General features: G+C 50.4%; 1 protein-coding gene across 1 annotated transcript; it reads right to left on the reverse strand.

Moving 5' to 3' along the window:
- Nucleotides 1–336: 336 nt before the first annotated feature.
- Nucleotides 337–13,377, reverse strand: SPRY4 (sprouty RTK signaling antagonist 4). Its single transcript, XM_042826605.1, has 2 exons — nucleotides 13,285–13,377; nucleotides 337–3,821 (listed from the first exon to the last, which is right to left on the reverse strand). Exon 2 carries the CDS (start codon nucleotides 3,773–3,775, stop codon nucleotides 2,882–2,884), a length of 894 nt encoding a protein of 297 aa, XP_042682539.1. The 5' UTR covers nucleotides 3,776–3,821; nucleotides 13,285–13,377; the 3' UTR covers nucleotides 337–2,881.
- Nucleotides 13,378–19,412: the final 6,035 nt, after the last annotated feature.

The following is a 19,412-nucleotide window of genomic DNA, read 5'->3' on the forward strand; positions in this document are numbered from 1 at the left end:
TTCCCAGATGTGTGGGGAGGGAAGGAGAGAACTGCTCCTGTGAGCGGGCAGAGCCAGGAGCTCCCCTGCTCCGGTTCTCCTGTGCACTGTGATGGATGGGAGCGGGGCTGAGCCCCCGGGCTGCCACCTGGGGCTGCTCTGCACTCCTATTTTTAGGATAATTGCTACAAACAATCCTCAGGATTTATTTTTTTTTATAGTCAAACCACAACAGCCACTTACATATTTAACAATATATATTTATATATATATATATATAATTTCTAGATCAGTACATTCATCAGTACTTGTTTTTCTTCACAAACAGAAGAACTCTTACAATAGTAGACTTTCTAAAATAAATACTATTAAAATAGAGCTTCAAAATAAATATTCTATACAAAGAAAAACCTTCTGTGGTGACTTCTCAGGGTGCACGTGTGGCGGGACGCGATCGGGGTGGGGGGCAGAGAGGCGGGGGGCACCGGGGGCTGTGAGTGCCAATTGCTGGGGCCACTGCTGCAGCCCCCCCATGGGTCTCACGGCACCGGGCTGCAATTTTGGGTAACGCTCTGTGAGAGGCAGCGCAGCCCGCGCCTGGAGGACCTGGGGGTGGCACAAGACCCGAGTACCGTCAGAGGAAAAGGGGAAGGGAGGCACTGGGATGGGGCAGGAGGGGAAAGCAGGACCTTATTGCCTCTGAGCCCAGCTGCCCCGAGCTGCAGAGCTGGCGGGGTCCCGGGGTGGGGGAGCACTGCTACATCGACCACTGCTCTAACACATCCACAAACACAGTACAGTCTTCCAGCAAGTGGTGGGCTTACATCACAGCAGGATTTATGCATCGAAAGAAACCAACAGAGAAATAGTTTACAACTATGTACAATGAAGGTAGAAGGAGAGGAAGCCTCGTTGCACTGGGGAACGGGGCGGGCACGGCGCAGGGTTGGCACAGTGGTAACCACTCTGACATTGCAGTTCCTGGCAGGAACCATGCAGCTAGCAATGGGATTTGCTGCTGCAGATTTTCAGTACAGACCCCTCAGGAACAGCCAAGGACAGAGGGTCAAAAAGGGGAGACCTGTAGGTAGGGGCCATTTGGCTACTGCGTGTGCTCCCATAGCAGCTGCCCCTCCTGCTGCATTTTCTGGCCTGATTGTATCTTGGGGAAATTATTTCTATTATTAAATACTTATACTTTATACATTCAACCAACAGCTCAGCTGGTCAGGGGCTGATTTGCCTCTTACATTTTCCCCTCTCATTTGTGCAAGACAATAGGTACAGCCCCACCTGCTTCCTTCTTTCTGGTGTCCCCATATGTTCAACATGAGGATAAACCATAGGAATTGGTATCTGGTAACAGACGTGCCCCCTTTCCTACAGTTTATCACATACAAGCTAGCAAATATTATAAATATAGAAACTTTTTTTAAAACTCACCATTCATTAAATATCCACAATTAAACGTAACCAAACCCCAAGTCATCCAAGGTAAATGGATTCCTAAAACAAAAGACACCAGACCTCCCATCAGCACACTCCTGCCAACCCCTACGCAGCAACTGCATTGCAGCCGAGCAAATGGCACTCCTGGAAATGCTGCCCGAGCTCTGCCTATTGCTTTGCTAATTAGGAATGACATTTCACTGTCACTGCTGTGCATTTACTGAGGAAATTTCCTCTAATTAAAAAAATAAAGAGAAAAGATAGCCTGGATCCCTTTCCAGCATGCAATTAGTACCTACCCACTTAGGACAGCACGGTGTGCTCAGGCAAAGGTGGTTGGTTGGCACCTTGCAGCTGTCAGAGCAATGGGGTTACTGCCACTGGGGCTCATGCTAAATAAACATTACAAGCATTCTCTGCTTTTGTACAGAGGGTGCAAGAGCTGAACAGCAGCAATAGAAATAGGGGAGTGGGATGTGATGCACGCAAGTGCCAATCCCCCCCTGCACGAAAAAGAAAGAATATCTAAAGAGCAAAGAGCTTGTCCCAGAGAGGAGGTACTGGGTGACGGCATTGTGCGAATGCTCCTGCGTGTATCCTGCGCTTCAGCCTTTGGGGGGTGAGAGTTTTGGAGAAACAAACGTGGAATGTCTGAACTTCACAGATTGTGTTTACTCTGCTTTTGCTCTGGGAGTGAGCACATGGCAGGGAAATGGGATTTGAAACCTTTTGGGGCAGGCTTGTGCTGTTGGCGTAAAATCATCATTAGGTGGGATGAAACCTGGTGCTACAGACCGGGGCAGAGCAGCGCAGTGCTGGGACACGGCTCAGACCTGTACCCCGTTCTGCTGAAGACTCCAAAGCAACGTGAGCAGGTGAGCACACAACAGAGCACCTGCCTAAATGCTGAGACCCCTACAGCACTGTGCTGCGTGTCTACTTCTGGTTCAGACCCTCTGAAGGAGGCAGAAAGCTCGAGGGAAGGGCTTGCTGCACACAGGTGGCCCTGATAATGGAGCAGGTGGTTGGGGGCAGGGGGAAGGAGCACTTTTTCCACCTGCAGCTGGGAGTGAATGTGGCTTAGGAGGGGAGAAAACAGGAATCCCACAACGGATGTCAGCTCAAGGCGGTGCTCTGCAAGCAGTGGTGGGAACTGTGTGTGCTGGTGCACCGGTAAGTGAGCGGCTGCGGGTCCTGGCGGTGAGCACTGCGTGCATTGTGTTGTATGTGGGCTCGCAGGCTTTGCTACGAGTGATTGAGATTCCTCCTTTGGCCCTATGAAGTTAAATGCTGACCAGTCCCAAAACCCTGAATGACCCGAAGTGCTTCAGTCTGTAGAAATAGTCGCTTCTGCTTTCTCTGAAGGCGAAAAGCTCGTGTTATCCTCAGAACACAGGTTACGAAAAACACAACTCCACCCCCTTGGGGAGCGTCCTCCCTCCTTCCCCAGTTATCAAAAGGGCTTCTCGGCCCTGCTGGCTTTGCTCTCGGGCAGTGCCTTGCACATGACACTGTTTGTGTTCTTGCACCTGCAGCCGGGCCGGCGCAGGCGGTCGTAGCAGCGCTGGGACAGCTTGACGCAGCCGGTGGCGGGCAGGTAGCAGAGCAGGCAGGGCAGCACCAGAGACACGGCGCTCATGAAGGCCCAGCGGGCGCAGCAGTTGGACTGGGAGCAGGAGCAGGGGTGGTCGGCACACGTGCCTTCGTCGTCCTCGTTGGTGCAGTGGTAGAAGACGCCCTTGACCAGACACATGCAGGTGGAGTAGTTGACCAGGCTCTGCGCCGAGCACAGGCACGCCTGATTGCACACCCAGCACGACGGCAGAGTCCGGGGCAGTGCACACTCCTTGCACTTGCATTTCCCACAGGCTTCGCACAGCAGAAAGTGCTTATCCAGTTCCTGAGACACGGGTTCCTTCAGGTCCAGGGGTTTGCAGTGGATTGCTTTGGGCTGGATGCGCACCGCCCTGGGCGAGGACTGCTCAGCCACGGGTGCCGGGGCCATGTGGTCCAAGAGCCTTTGGTCAGACGAGGTGCTGCTGCTGCTGCTGATGGAGCTGGGTCGCCCGTTGAAGGAGATCCAGGGGTGGGTGACGTCCTGCTCGCAGCGCTGCGTGTGGCTCGGGGCTGCTTCATGGGGACCCCGGGGTCTCTTGGGGGCTGCCGGCAGGGGAGCAGTGGGGTTGTCAGTGTAGTCGTTCTCTATGTGGGTCGTCTTCATCTGGTCAATGGGCAGGATGGTGAGCGGATGCTGCAGCCTCCCGTAGGGGATCCGGCTGTCCAGCAGGGGCTGGACCATCACAGAGTTGGGGACGACGGTGACGTTGTGGGGAATCCGGGGCTCCATCGATAAAGCAGCCTGAGCACTGGTGAGAAATATGCTCTTAGGTGTCCTGGGGGGAGGAGAAGAGACAGAAAAGGGATGGGGGAGAGAAAGAGCATGCTGTTATTGAGTTATCCTCCAACCCCAGGCCAAACAGGGCTCAGTGCACTGACTCGTCATGCAACATCTCTTAGAAAGACTGTAAGTCGTGGAGCAGGAAGTCACAGAGCCTGCCCGGGTGTAAAGCACATTGCTTCCTTGGCTATTCCTTCCCACTCCATACCCTTGCCTATAAGTGACACCAGCCTCGGTAGGGCACCATCACTGCATGCTCTCCAGTGGTTGTTTCTCTTTTTTTTTTTTTTTCTGCTGGGATCTCAGGGTTACTGTGTACATTCACATGTGTTTTGTTGGCAAACTGCTTGAAATGACTTATCTGTGTCTGGGCGCTTCTCTCAGCTGACAATGACCCCTTCCAAATGATGCAAGAGAGCGGCTCGCAGGCACAAAACCTCACAGGAGCACGGGATGTAATGCTTGCCTTGCAGCCCAGGCTCTGCATCAGCTGTGCGAGGACGGCTCAGCCTCAGGAAGCGTCCATCCCCACCGGGAGCTGCTGGTTTAAGGCTGCTTCCATCCCTCCTGCGGGAGGAGGCAGATCCCACTCAGCAGCTCTCGGGTTGCACAAGAGCAGCAGGCTGGGGGGGGGCTGGGGAGCACGCAGCCAGGTGGGGCTGTGCCTCCTGCAGGGCTTGGGCTCTTCTTCAAAATACCGAGCGCACTGATATTTGGCTCCAGGGCTGTTTACCAGCTCTGCTAGCTGAGCCCTCTGTTGCTACAGTTTCTAATTTCATTGAAAGAGTGCAATTTATCCTGGAGGAGATCCAAAGATTCAACAGCAGCGTAGGACAAGAAACCACAGGAAGTAACTAAACTTAAATCAAAGAGCGGAAACTACTCGGTTCAAATTTAGAAAGTGCACATTGTTTTCTGGTAGATGTGCCATTTCCTCGCTGGGTGACCTTTATTCATAAATAATATAATGTTGGAGATCAGTTTAGAGAAGCGGTGAGTAAAGCTTCGGAGCTTTACAGGAGGGGAAAGGCTTTGGTATCAAGAAAAAGGAAGCAGGGAGCTGCCAAAGGCATTTCCAGTTGTTTGTGTTCAGGCAAATAAATGAACCTTTTCCAATAGCACTAAATGCCTCCATGCTGGGCGGTCTGTATGGACCGGGTCAGCGATCAGCTGGTATACGAAAAATGCATGTTTCTGTAAAAGTATATCCCCAAATGTATATAACTCCAAATGTAAAACAACTGCAGTGATTGGAGCATGGACAACTGCACACTTTCAGAAAGAGAAAGGGAAAAATGTTACTAGGGCCTGCTGTTATCTTTGCAAATGGTTGCTTTGACTTTGGAGGGGCTGCAAACCCGTCGGTGTGGCTGCGATCAATGGGAGATGGGCTCCTGCAGGAGGAGCTCCAAGGTGTGGGCAGTGCATGGCACAGCGTGAGGGGGCAGAGCGCCCCTCTGCCTGCAGCAGTGGTCACTGCCATGCTGCTCCTCTTTGCTAGTCAATGTTCTCTGCTGGGTCTCTCTCATTCATCCAGACTTATTTCATTATACATTGATGCTTTGGCAACAAGAGCTTTTAAAGCATCTATTTCCTAATCACTGCATTTCATAAGTAAAGATAAGCGATGATTCTGACAACTGCGGGGAACGTGGAGGGGAAAAAGTGCAACATCCTTCTGGGCATCAGAACCCCACGTCACATAACAAACACTTGCAGCAAGGCTGAGCTCAGCGGAGCGGTGCGTTCCGTCCCTGGGCGCCGCAGGAAGGCTGCGGTTTCACAGCTGTTTCTTTCCTCTGAAGAGAGGCAGCTGTGCTGGCTGGGCTCATCTCCGTGCAGCAGAGCTGCTGAAGATGGGAGGTAAGGGAAGGAAGTGGCGAGCGGAGGGGTGGCGTGCTGCTCTGTCCGTCTGTCCTTCCTGCTGCCTTCCTCAGCTCCCCACAGCTCCCGGATCACTTCTCACGTGTGACTCTGTGCTCCGGCTGGGTTCAGCCCCGCTTGCTGTGGTCTCTGGAGTTTGGTCCTCATGCTGTAGGTTCAGACTGGATCCGTAGATCATTTACCTTGAGGTGCGCTGTGCAGAGCGGTGCAGTTTGTCCCACACCTCTGGCCGTGGGGTGGACGTGAGGCTGACTGCCAACAGTGCTCTGTGCTACGGACTGTGGCAACCAAACAGGTTGGTTTCCATCAGCTTTGGAGCTGTGTGGCCAGCAGTGGCCCAGCACTACCAGTGCTGTCACTTGAAGGTACATCATCACGTTAATTGGTGGCCGTAGGCAGTGAGTGTGTCACTCCCAAACCCCCAAAACCAGCAGTGCTGTGTGCTCAGACACAGCCATGTGAGGAAGACTTCAAAAGATAACGCTAATCAGGATTTCAGTGTTAGTTACCACAGGAAGGAGATGAACCCTACACGAAGTACCCCACTTCAGGACAGTTAATGCTGAAAATGATTCATCATCTTTTTTTTTTTTTCCTTTTCATTAGAATACTGCTTCAAATTGTCCTTCTAAGAGAAAAAAATGCTTGTGGGGCAGAGCCCACAGGTATTTGGGCTCGGGATCCTTTCAGATAAAGCCTTTGGATCCAGGTGAGATCCAGCTCTCCTAATTACCTGACCCCTCCTGCAGACTTTGTCTGCCTTGCAGCAGCTCAGCTTTCAGACACCGCACTTTCACACCCACCGGTTCGGCCCCACTCAGTCCCTCCTTTCTGCCCAGTCCTCATTGCCAAGCAAAGAATTCCACAGTTAGCTGCTCTCACTTCACGAGTTACACGTCAACAAAGCACATCACTGATATTTAGGGGATTTTCCAAGGACTGCGACCATGCTGCTGCTGTGGCCTTGTTGTCAGAGGTCTCAGCACTGCAGTGAGATTGTTGGTGACAGATCCAGGTCACGCATCTCTGGAGCTGAGCTGGGTGTTGGGCCTGCCTGTGGGGTCTGTGTATGGGAACAATGATGGCAGCTTACGGTGTGCTTGTTTCAGTTTCTGCATGCTCCCACTGGCACATCCCTAAAGCTACGTCTTTCCTTGAGCTGCTTTCAGCCTGATGCCTGCATCCTAGGAAAAGAGATTTTGGATTTTGTGGCAGGCATCAGTCAGTCCTGCCAGCTGTTAGCAGGCTGAACTCAGAGAAATGTGTGGCACAGTGAGGGGTACAGGGCTGCTGTGGCTGTACTGCAGGAGATGGGTGCTTCCCTCACACACAGCAGGGATCCCAGGGAGCTCTGGTTAAGAGCTTGCGTTGGACCAGGAACAAGTTGAGAGTTAGACTGCTCCCATGAGTTCTTGCAGGCTGAGGTGTACCTGCCTGAGAATGCTGACATCCTGCCCTGGGACACCCCGAAGGCATCAGCACTTGGTCCTTCTTTGGTTATTTTGTTCCTTGGGGGAAAAATGTGGCTGCAAACCAGTGCCAGGATGGCTGGAACAAACAGGCGAGTCTGCTTGCGAAAGGCAGTCGGCCTGCAGGGATGTATGGGGACACCAGGCAGCTGCGGGGAGGCAGGAGTAAGACATTCACTTGTTCCTGTCCCAGGAGTGGGACGCTGTGCCCTTCCCTGCTCCCTGCCAGGAGCATTCTGTGCACGGACATCCACCAGTGAGGATGGCGCTGCTGCACAGAGGTTCCTGAACCTGCGGCTCCTGCTGCACCGCATCTCCCACCCAGCTGGCGCTCGGGGTGAGCAGGCTGAACGTCAGCCCTTGGCAAAGGACAAGAGCCGGGGGTTCCTTGGCTCAAGGCTGAGCCCAGCCGCTCAGAGCAGCCTGCTGGGCCCTGCGCTTCGTGCTGCTGGTGTTGGGAACAGGGCTCTTTCTGGCAGCATCAGTTTGGTAACGTTCAGAGAGACTGGATTAATTGCTCGGATTGAATGGATTTAGTGCAGTGAGATGTTGCATTTAGAGGAAATTGTAGATTGAGGAGAGCAGAAAAATAGAAGAAATAATCAGGTGGAATCCAAGGAGATAACCGAGGAGATCCAGGATACTTAAGCACTATAACTTCATACAAGCTATGAAACTTGCTGCAGTGCCTTTGTAATCCATTGCACTAATTCAGTCTGACTGGAAATAGCATTTTAATTCTGAGGAAAAAATGCCATACACAGTACTTGTAAACAAAATTGGTTAACCTTTGATCATCAGTAATTGCAAACATATTATACCATTAACGTGGGCACAAATTCACTGGATGCAATTGTACAGGCAATTTTCTGTAAGCAGGCAACAGGAAGGGAAATTCAGGCGTATGTTCTTACATTGGGATTCACTCATTCTTCAGAGCTAGGTAAAACAGTGATGCTCTTTTCAAAGCAGAAACATCAACACAGTCCCATGTAGAGAAAATCTCTCCCCCTGTGCCATCCAGGAGCTGCAGGGCTGCTCCCCACATACCGTTCTGAAGTCAAAATATATTGCCTTCCAAAGGATCTATGTTGGATTCAGAGAGCTCCATAAACGTGCTGCAGTTCTTGTTTCGTCTCTCCGTTTGGGTATTGCCCATTTAAAATGCCTGTTATACAAGATGATTACAAATCCTCGAGTTGTAGGAAACCAGTGGGTGTTTTGAAGTCTTCTGGTGGTTGTTTTCAGACTCAGAAGTTTCGTAAGATTCTTTCTTTTGTCAAATGAAGTTGAAACAAAAGTGTTCTTATGTTTTAATAGGATTTTGGACTTGCCTACATAATGTTATGGAAAGCGACATCCTTGTGGGCAATTCTGTGAGAGAGCCATAATAACCCACAGGAAAGCTCATTCCCATTAATGTATTCAGAGCCATTTCTGCAATTGAAAGCAATAAGGTTCTGGCATTTTTATTTTCAAAGTGATGTGGGATAACTTGTCTTCCAGTTACTGAAAAACAAAAAGGATCCCGAAGTACATGTTTAATGAGTGCAGATGTGCATGCTGTTCATAACTGCCTCAATTACCTATTAGTTCATGGCTCTGATATGGCCTCGTACGTTTAACAGCTTTATAGATGTGTGGTAACAAACAAATAATGAGAATAAAGGACTTCTGGTGTCTGGAATTGGGTCTTGTGTGGAAGAAACGTTCCCAGGTTGGGCTGTGGGAAGCACTGATGTGAGACTGCAACCCCTCAGTGCCTCATCTACTGAAGTCAGCAGGAAAAGAGGAAAACGTGTCCTGTGAGGCAGCCAGCACCATGCAGGGCGCGCTGCTCTGCCCCAGCCATTGCTGGGGGATATGAGAGCTTCAGCATGCAGATGCTGATGTGCTCACATCTGGGCTCAGTCTTAAATGTAACAGAAAAGAAGAGCCCAGATGGCTGCTTGGGGTCTGTTATGAGCACAGGAGTAGCGCAGCCACCAAAAATTCCCAGCACTCACACTTACAAAGGGCAGACGACCAGGAGTCACTTGATTTCTTCCTAAGGAAGATTTCCACTGGGCTGCTGGCACTGGGCTGTGCCTTAGCACCTCTGCTGAGCCAGACCTGTCCCGTAGGGCTGGAGCTGCTGGGCCCATGGGATCTGTGCAGCCACCCCAAGGCTCCTTGCCATAATGACGTGGGGCGAGAAGAAAAGTAACAGGGTCAGAAGAGTCCCCTTCCTTCCTACTGTAAGCTGGAGAAGCGTTTCCAGCAAAGTAAACCAAACTTGAATTTTCAGTAAGAACTTGATTGCTGTTCTTCCAAGATTTTTTCCACACTGTGAAGCACCACAAACTTTTGTGAAGAAAGGATGGGGAAGTTACTGCAGAGAAATGAAAGGGCAAATCCTGACTGCTGTCACAGAGAGCCTTCCAGGGCCCTGGAGCATTGCTGTGGCTCAGTGGTGGCACAGAGGCCCTGGCATCTTATTGCCCAACAGCGAGGCTGCACCTCCTCCTGGCTATTGTCATTAGACCTGCTGTTATCCACATGCATTCTGAATTCCATTCTCTCAGAGAAAAGTGACAGCCATCTAATGGAGATTAAAATATTTGTAGCAAAAGTGGCAGTAAATGCACTGTGGAAATTTGCTTGTTTTCTTCGCTCTAATGGGATATATGATATTTTGAGACAGAAATGTCTCAAAAGGAAAAGAATCAAAAAAACCACAACAATGATGTCTTTATAGATGCATCCGAATACAAAGAAACTGTCATAATTGAAAACAATAGGCTTGAGCATCTTGTTGTCAAGGGAGGCTGTGCGTATTCCAAAGCCTGTGCATGTTGGCACCATTCAGAATCGATGGCAACCTGTGTGAATGGTCCTTCCTCTAATTTATTGCTACTTCTGGAACGGTCATGCCTGTATTCTCACTTCTATGCTGGTTTGGCTGTATAGTCTGGAAAATCTTATCTAGAAAGGGTTCTTCTCAGCTGCAGCCACGGTGCTTTGGGGCCAACTCAAAGGTGCTGCCTTCTGCATCTGCCAGCTCTCCCATCAGCAGCTCCTGGCTGAGGGGGTGGGAAGAGAGAAAGCGGGTGGGACGTGCAGCAGGCAGAGCCGGGCCCAGAGCTTCCTTGCCACAAAGCAGGACCTGCACAGAGAGCAGCAAGACCCGCAGGGTGCAGCACAGCGTGGTGCAGGCAGAGCCGGGCCCTGCTGGTGGCAGAGGAGCAGCCGTGCCGTGTGCTGTGTGCCGCCTCCTGCAGCACGGGCGCAGAGAGCTGCAGGGGGACAGCAGGGCCTTGGCCTCCGGGTGGCATGAAGGACCCAGAGCTCTGCACTGCAGGAGGACGTGCTGCTGCTGCCCCAAGGGAGAAGGTTCAATAAAAGTTTTTAATGAGGGAGGCTGTGCTTGAAGCTGGAGGAGGCCCCTGGGTAAGCGCGCTGTAAACGTGCGATGCGGAGCGATGTGTGAGGTTGGAGTTCGTTAAGACTGACTTATTCTGCTTAAATTTTGAGTTGAGCAGTGAATTCTTTAAAAGCAGATTTAAAAAATAAAAAAGAAAAAAAATCTCTTTTCCATGAAGTGAGAATTGACATTAACACAATGCTGGTATTGACCCTTTTCCCCCCCACTTAACAGCCTCGTCTACACGAAGACAGCTAGAATTTTCTCTACTCATAAGGAGGAAAAAAAATTAGAAAGCTTACTGGGGAAATCTGCCATTTTTGAAAGGAGGCCCTGCACTGCTGCCAGAGCTGGGAGATTCAGGAGCTGGGAAATGAGAGCCGCCGACTTCCAAGAAGCTGTCTCTGTCCAGCTCCAGTCTGTTCCTATGGTGTGAGTGAATAAAGCACATTTTGGCCAGTGAACATTCAGATCTCCAGGGACTCAAATTTCTCAGTAAAGGCCTTTTATTGGATAAGAACATTTATTTTAAGGCCAGAAAACTGAGCTCAGATGTGATCTATTAAGCTAATGGTACCAAATGATGACCGTATTATAAGGATTTTATTATCTGACGGAATTACGTCGTGTTGCATTGAAAAGGAACAAACAAGCAACACTTGTGTGACTGCTTGCCTATAAAAAGGCAAGCTGAAGGATAGGGCTGAATCTGGAAAATCGCACAGCAATGTGATTAATGAATGTTAGGCTTTTATGGTCAGTATTTGGAAACCATCAGAGCTGTGAATTAATTATTGCTGTAGTGTTGCAGAGGTGGCGAATTTCATTTCACTGAAGAGATTGCAGTTTTATCTGGGAGGTGGTTGGGGGGGGGGGGGGGGGCTGCTTTTGGAGACGCAACGTTTCCCAGCGTGATCCAGGAATCAGTCACTATTCCATAAAAACAGCTTTTGTTCTGCAGTTTCAGGAGGAGAGCAAATTATTTCTCCCATGCACAAACCTCACACAGAATTTCAGAAGGACTGCAGCGCTCAGAAATAGTGCATTTGATTTTACATTACCAATATAGAGTCCTTTCTAGCAACAGAAACACAGTAGCCCGTGGAAAATGGCACATCTATCAATGAGACGTCCCCAGTGGGGTTCCAATAGCTGAGAACAGCCCCTCCTCCTGCTATCAGTCATTTTTATATGGAGAAGGAGGAAGCCAGTCATCAAGATCACTGTGATTCAGGCACAAATTATAACTTTATTCTTCAACCCAAAATATAGAGCTAGGGGGGAGCCTCGATATTGGGAAATTTCCCTTTGCCTAATTAAACCACCATTCTAAGCTGATTTTTTGACATCCTGCACCCTTAGCGTGGTTTGGAAGAATGGCAGCAGCTGGAGAAGTTTTAAAGAATCTAGAACGTGCCTTCTGTGCTCTGGATTAATCAGTGATGTCTTCCATTTCTCCACCTTCCTCTCCTACAGCCCTTAAAGCAGAAGTTGAATCCATAAAAGATATCAATCCAGAAACGAGACCCATCTCTTGGTCACTCGAGGAAAAAGCACCACGCTTTTTCCTTCTGCTGATTAATGCTGGTATTCATTTGCACTGTCATTTCCAAGGTCTGCATTTCCAGTCCCGCTTTCCTCCAAGACCTTTGTGCCTTTTTATGCCCCGTCTGCTTTTTCCATTCCCCTTCTGATAATGAATTTTCAGAACATGTCGTCTCCAGGCTTGCCTTTCTCCTGTGATGCCGGGACTAGTACCAGAAAATAAAATCCTGGCTTATCTCTGCTACGCAGTTGGTAGAGAAGAGCAGCCTAGACACATTTCCCCTCCATCCATAACACATTCCATTTACCTTTATGAAATGATTCTATACACACATTTTTATTGCTTATTTAGCCTTTAAGATACAGAATCCATCCAGATTTAACACCGAGGTAGCCAAATGTACAGCAAAATAGGGACCAGAATGATGATGGCAGAATCAGGCACAAAGGCCAGGGAAAAAAAAAAAAAAAAAAGACAGCTGTGTGAAATAAAATGCTGAAGAGCAAAGGTCACACAGGAGAGACCTGACACACCAGTGCCTGATTTCTGGAGTGTCCTGTCATGGAGAGCTCAGAACTCCATGACACAACCAGGACAGAGGGCTTTGGAAAAGAGAGAAAGTAGGTAAAGCAGCATTCATATTCCACAGTGAGAAATACCCAATTCTTATTTGTCAGCCCAAGCGACCACACATTTATGATCCTTTATCTGAAGAGAAAGGAGAAGAGGACACCCCATCACCAGGGAGAGAAGTGTTGCTCTGGTAGGAAAGCCCTACGAATCGCCCTGCCGCAAGTAGGGCCAGCACTGCCTGCCTCTGCCATCCCCTGAATGCAGATGTTGGGAGAACGTAGAAGAGAGGCATAAATAAGAATTACAGGAACAGAAATGTAAATTCTGCAGGAAAAGGGAGATTTCTTCAGAATGTGAAGTCTCCTCTGGACTGCGGAGCACCGGGCAGCTCTCTACTGTATATAATTACAGATAATCGCTGTTAGAGAAGTCACGGTGCGGAATACGCTTGCGATCAGCGATCTCTAAGGGGACGGACAAATCCATCTAGAAGGAGTGCGAGATTTTCCCTCGGGGAGCAGGCTTGATTTTTCCCAGTTTAAATCCACGTAACATTTCCCCCGAGCGCGAATCCCGCACTTACCCGAGGGATCCCAGCCAGGAGCATCTCTGCAACGCGAGCGGAGCCCTCCGGGACCGGGGCTGCGAGCGCGGCTCTGACAGCGGCTCCGCTGCCCCCGCTCCGCCGCGGTGCTGCAAAGCCGCTGCCTGGGAAAATGGCTATTTTATGAATGGGAGGGCAGCGGCCCCCACTGCGCAGGCGCAGCCTCCCTACTCTATGAATGGGTGGGCACCGAGGCGCCACGGCGCATGCGCGGCTCCCTTTTATGAATGGGGGGCTGGAGAGAGACTGGCTGCGAGCCGCGGAGGACGGGTACGGCTCTCGCTCGCTGTTCGCGTGTCCCCATCCCCCGCTTATTTATTTATTTCGTCGTTTTGTGAATGGAGGGCAGGCGGTGACAGCTGCGCGCGTACCGCGCCCTCTGCCCGGCCTGAAGGTAACGGCGGCTCAGGGCGGGGGGCAGCGGCGGCCCCGGCCCCCCCGTAGCTGCGGGCACGGAGCGAGGCTGGGGGGCAGCCGTGCTGTCCGGGCTGCGGCCCGTTGCGGTGGTACCGCACACGCACCTCCTTCTGCTCGTACATAGCAGCTTGCGTGTCGTGCTGGCATCATCGGTATGAAAAAGCAAGGAAAAGCTGAGGCTACGTTTGCGTTACATGTGTGGCGTGTGGATTTATTTCATGGCTCTTCTCCTTTGAGAAGACCAAGGGCAGAGCTGTGCAGATCGCGCAGAGCCTCAGAGATGTGGTCCCGCCCGATGGAAGAGAGGCGTCGCGGTGCCGCTCTCAGCTTTGCAGCCGTTTCCTTGCCGAGGCTGCTGTCAGCCCCGCTGGGCGCAGTGTAAGGCAGCCCCCGGATCAGGTTTTCGAATGGTCTTCAGCAAACAATAGCTGCTTGCTGGTAGGTGCGGGGCTCCCCTGCAAACCTGGCCCTGACTGCGCGCTCTGCCCTTACGTGCTTCAGATCCTATTCAGGAAATGGAGACCCTCCTTCAATTCTCAGCTGGTGCAGAATGGCCCCGGGCTGGCGTTTGCTCCCTCAGGAGCACGTTGCTTTACAGGGAAAACGCACGAGGAATAATGATGTATTTTTTTAATATGTGAGAAGAGTAAAATTCAGCGTACACAACAACCTCTTTGTCGTTTTACAGCACGCATTTAATAGCTCACACCGCAGTGAGGGAAGGTCCGCGTTCAGCACTGCCGGTGTGAGCGCTGCCCCTTACTGCAATCCGCCTCCTGGGAAGGTTTCTCCCTACGGAAGCTTGCGCTCAAAGACCAATCGTTTGGTTGCGTGCGTATTTATCTCTAAGGACAGACATTATTCCGAGGGGGAGCAGCAGCTGTGGGTCGTGGGCAGATGCAGTTTGACGAGGAAAGGACAGAAGAAAGGGAGCCTCTAAAGAATTATCTGAGCCGTACTCAAAACACTACTGAGTTCAAATACACAGGATTGATGCTTTCTCTTTAGAGAATATGGCTGTTCATGGCTTGCTTTGTTATTGGTAGGCTTTACAGTGTGCTTTTTGAAGGTCGGGAATTCTGTCTGGTTTTGAAAATTAGCAAGTAAAGGGCAATAAAAGGAAATACAGTTTTAAGAAGCTGGGAGGGAGACCCTCAGAATACAACGTGATGGAATTGTAATTCCTCAAGAATTACCTTTTGCTGCATGAAGCAGGCTCAACGATGAAAGGCCCAATGCCTGAGCAACAGACCTGCCCTGATTTCTCACCGTGCTTCTTGGCCCTTGTTTCCGTGTGAGGTTCGAACGTTGCTTTGAGTTCTGCAGTAACACTGCAGCAACGTGAGAGCCAAACATCACTGAACTAAAAGCTTTTATGTATGAATGCTGATTTCTGTGTTGAGTGATTAGTACAGTGATGGTGAGGGCAGATCACAGTTGCAATAATCATTTCCCCATGAGACCCGAACTGCAAAATCCACCCTGGGTGGCACCATGTGCTTCTGCAGGGTTTGACCCTGCGAGGATTCTAGCCATAGGGAGACTAAGAAATGTTGGGATGTTTACTGATGTATTGTGTCAAATATCTGTGTGATGGGCACTAGGAGGGCGCTCCTCTATCGCATTGCTGACAGCAATGGGCCTCTCTGATAGCTGGAGGTAAATGGGAATGGTGACTATACTGGCAAAATGGTGACTGCTGTGTTGACAACTGGTGTGTGACCCTGCTTGCCACAGCCTGAACTGGGGCTGTGCTGAGATGCTGAGCTTAAGTGCCACAGAGCAAGAGGCGGAAAAGTGTGTGCTGAGATGGAGGGGTGTGAGGGCTGAGCACTGCTGGTGTGGGGCTGCTCCCCCAGGAGTTTCTGCTTCCGTGAGCTCCCCTGTGCAACCCAGCAGGGACGGCTGGAGCAGACCTTGTATTGCTGTGGGTGAGGGGCAGTGCCAGACCCGTTCCCACAGTAATGCAATGGGAAGGAGAGGTGCTGGGCTCTATCTTGCTTTGAAACACTGCTGTGTATGGCTGCTGTCCAAAGCCTGGCTTGCTGATATGAGGCAGCAGTGTCCCCTCTGCTCCAAACTCCTCCGCAGACTTCGCAATCCACCCTGGAGGTGACTAAATGTCATTATCTCAGTGACACGAGCTGCTATCTCAGCTGTCCGCTGCTGCGGTGCGGATGAAAGCTCCGTGCTTCCTGCTGCCCTATCAGGCACCTGTTGTCTGTACCCAGACATTACTCACATCCTTGAAGTCACATCTTATTTTACATAATTAACACTGACTCTTCTCCGCTTCCTTCCTTCCCTGGTAGGGGAAGGCTCCGTGCTCTGTGGCTTTACCTGGCTGTGGAGGCATTGGCTCTTATATTTGAGCTCTAGCACAAGGATTGAAAGTATCTGCTGCTGCAAGGCGTGGGCTCACAGCCAACAAGGATGTCACAGCCTGGTCTGGGGATGCCCTTCAGTCCTGAACTGGCGCTGCAACCGCAATCTGTTGTGTGTGCTTCCGTGCCACTTCCTCAGGAGCAGATTTCAAGCAAGCAAACCAGAACCCAAACAAAGTTCTGTTTGCCCGCAGGGTGAGCTGGGAGGTTGTGCTCAGAAGAGGAAGGCAGAGAGACGAAGGGACACAACGCCTCAGGGCAGGCTGGGGGCTCCTGAGGCACACTGGGGTGTCCCCAGGGGGAAATGTTTTCTGAGGCACGTCCCCTCGCTGGTGCTGTCAGGTGGCTCCCGGTGCCTGCAGCTGACTCATGGCAGCCTATGAGGGCTGTCTCTGAGATGGAATCATTACACCAGCACTTTGCTTTCTGCAGTAGTTCACCATTGACTTCTGTTTTGGTATTTGCTTCAGCTTTTAATATCTATTGACCTGGTTCTACATGAATAATTTAGTGTTTATGAACAACTGCAGTAACCAAACCTATGCCATTAACTAAACCATGAGCTCAGCAAAACCGGATAAAAATATATAAAATGAAGGCTACGGGGTCCCATGGAGCTGAGCAGAAGAGCCGTGTGACCTGTAAGCCCCAAAACATGTAACTGCTCACTGCTCAAACGAAGGACTCCTCCATCTGCAGACGTGTGCAGTTAGCTGCAAGTGCTGCAATACACTTCCCAGTCACAGCACTGGGATTGTTGGGTTGCAAGCCCGATGCATGCATGTTTTCTGCAGGATCAGGTATTACAGTTCTTTAGTTCTTGCACTTTCACCTGACTTGCCTGGCATCCTTCCTTCCAGTTGAGCACGCTGTCTTTGCATTTGCTTTTCAAAACGTTGCCAGTTTGAAGATGTTCTCTGATTTGTTTCCTTTCTTGGTGGATGGCAGCCTGGGTGATGCTTTCTCTCAGTCTCAAGATCTGACCTCAGCGGAGCAGAGGCATTTGCAATTCACTGAGATGAAAAATGGCAAAAGCAGAAGTTGGTGCCTTACAGGAATGAAGGTTTTTAGATTCGTGACTGTGCATAGCTGTAGTTTGCACGGGGAGAGGTGGAGAGGAAGGTAGGGGCTGGCAGTGATGAGCAGACAGGATCCTCTGCTGAAGCTGCTGTGATTTTTGCCACTGCCCAACTGGCAGAGCAACAAAGTGTGTTATCAGGCAGAACTCTGGGAATCTGAGATATGGATTTTGCCATCACAGGCTCTGGACGAGATGCTGGATCTGCTCAGTAGCAGTGCAGGGGAATGGGGCTGTTTACCTGCAGGGAGATGGATGAGGGGCTGTGGGGAACCCTGCCAACTGTTTGGGATTGAAAAGATGATCTCAAGGACCGTAAATCGTGAACCTTTCTAATATTTTTCAGAATATTTATTTACAGTTCAGGTCAATAATCTCCAGAAATGCAGTTCTGCTTACAAACAAAATTCCTGGGCTGCATTCCCAGGCATTCCCATGTGACTGGAGCATTTTTAGCAACAAAACGAACAAATGCAAACCTATGTTCAGGGCGGTGGAAGCATTTCTGTTCCCATTGTTCCTGCGTGCCCAGGAGCCACGGCAGCGTGCTGAGGGCTGAGCAGGGCAGTGGCTCTGGGACAGCTGGGCTATTGAGTGTGTAAGTGCAAGGGAGCAGCGGCTCTCTGCCCGTTACCTGCTGGCATCGCTTCCTCCAAAACCTGTCTGTTTACTCATGACTAAGAAAATGAATTTTCATACAGAGAAAATTGTGTTACCTGACAAACAAAGCAGCGTTGTGGAAAAATACTGGCATTAAAAGCCACCGTGACTGTGGAGCAGTGCTACAGAGCTTGTGGCGTTCACAGCGCTGCTGCAGGGCGCCGTGATCCTGGAAAATCCACTACTGGGATTGTTTGCAGCTCTCCAGCAGTGGGCCCTTGTCAGTGGGTACCTGGACAGCTTGCTGCTTCCTGCCTGTGCCCCGTGCCGTGCTTGGACCCACCTGGAGCAGAAAGCTGTCCCTCCTTCCTCAAATCCTGCTTGACTTTCCCTGCAAGGCCCCATTGAGAAATAAGGCAGTTAATGAGCAGCAAAGCGAGCGCTTCAGTATCACCTCGTTTTTGGATGTGTATTGCAGTGAATGGGTGTAAAGCAGACAGCAAATTCGCCTTTGTTTTGACAGGAATAAGGTCGATACATCCTGCCTGGTACAGATGGGGACACTGACTGTTCAGAGGCATGAACATTGTAGCCTTTCAGCTACAACTTAACTGCTGCGGTAGCAACAGTGTTTTTGCTAACCAGTTCCTGTCGTTTCTGAGGTTAAGGTTTAAAACGCTCTGTATAGTAGAAGCTTTCCGTATTGCAGCTCTTTCCTGTGTCCGCAGGGTTGGGGATGATTAACTGCATATCTTAACCACAGCTCCTTCTGCCCTCTGGCATGAATGTAGTTTGATGTGGCCCTGGCTTAAACCCCCGTGCCGTCATTTTCAGCTTTCGGACTCGATGTGTGCAGATAGCTCAGAGCAGCTGTTAATGATTCACAGCCCTGATTTCACTCCAGGTGAGATTACAAAGCTGCCCTCCTCGCAGAAGGAAGGGGCCGAGGTGTGCAGCTCCCATAGCAGCTGTGCCGTGGGGCGGCTCTGTGCCCCCTGCAGTGCTGGGCGCTGCAATGGGAGCGGATGGAGCCCACCTGTGGAGCACTGCTGGGCTCTCTGGAGTCACATCCTTGTATGTAATTACCGTATTCTAACACTTAAATATTTTCCTGACTAATTTCTTCCTGTCCCGGCTTTGCAAATAGCTGGCTTGTAATCAATAAGAACTTACAGACTGGAAAAGTACACGATTTCAAAAGATTTGTTTAATGCTTAGAAACGACTTTTCTTTGGGGGCTTGACCTGTCACCTTTCACAGGATTTACATTTATTTATTTTTTTCCCCTTTTCAGCCAGCAGCCCTAATGCTGTGAACACCCCCAGCTGCTGCAGCTCTGCCTGGTGGACGGTGCAGCAACGAGGAACCTTAACAGGAAGAAAAGTAAATGTTTAATGATTTGCCTTTAACAGATCTCAGAAAGCTTTTCCTTCATGCTTTGCTGCTTATGAGATCTTTGGATGCCTTTGTGCTCTCTTTCTCCCCATTCCTGGCTTTCCTGGGTTCTCTTCCCTGCGAGGCAGTGGTGCTATGGATCCTCAGGACGGGCAGTCTGGGCAGTGGGGTGTCAGACGATGCATTTCCTGTGTGCAGCAATCAGTCCTTCTCGCTCACAAACAAAGGCAGAT

Source organism: Centrocercus urophasianus, unplaced genomic scaffold, assembly GCF_019232065.1.
Source record: "Centrocercus urophasianus isolate 14NV4802_14NV808 unplaced genomic scaffold, USGS_Curo_1.0 seq_26, whole genome shotgun sequence".
NCBI classification, from domain to species: domain Eukaryota; kingdom Metazoa; phylum Chordata; class Aves; order Galliformes; family Phasianidae; genus Centrocercus; species Centrocercus urophasianus.

Excerpts from the sequence above, each read along its gene's own strand:
- SPRY4 (XM_042826605.1), bottom strand. The coding sequence starts at position 3,775 with ATGGAGCCCCGGATTCCCCACAACGTCACCGTCGTCCCCAACTCTGTG.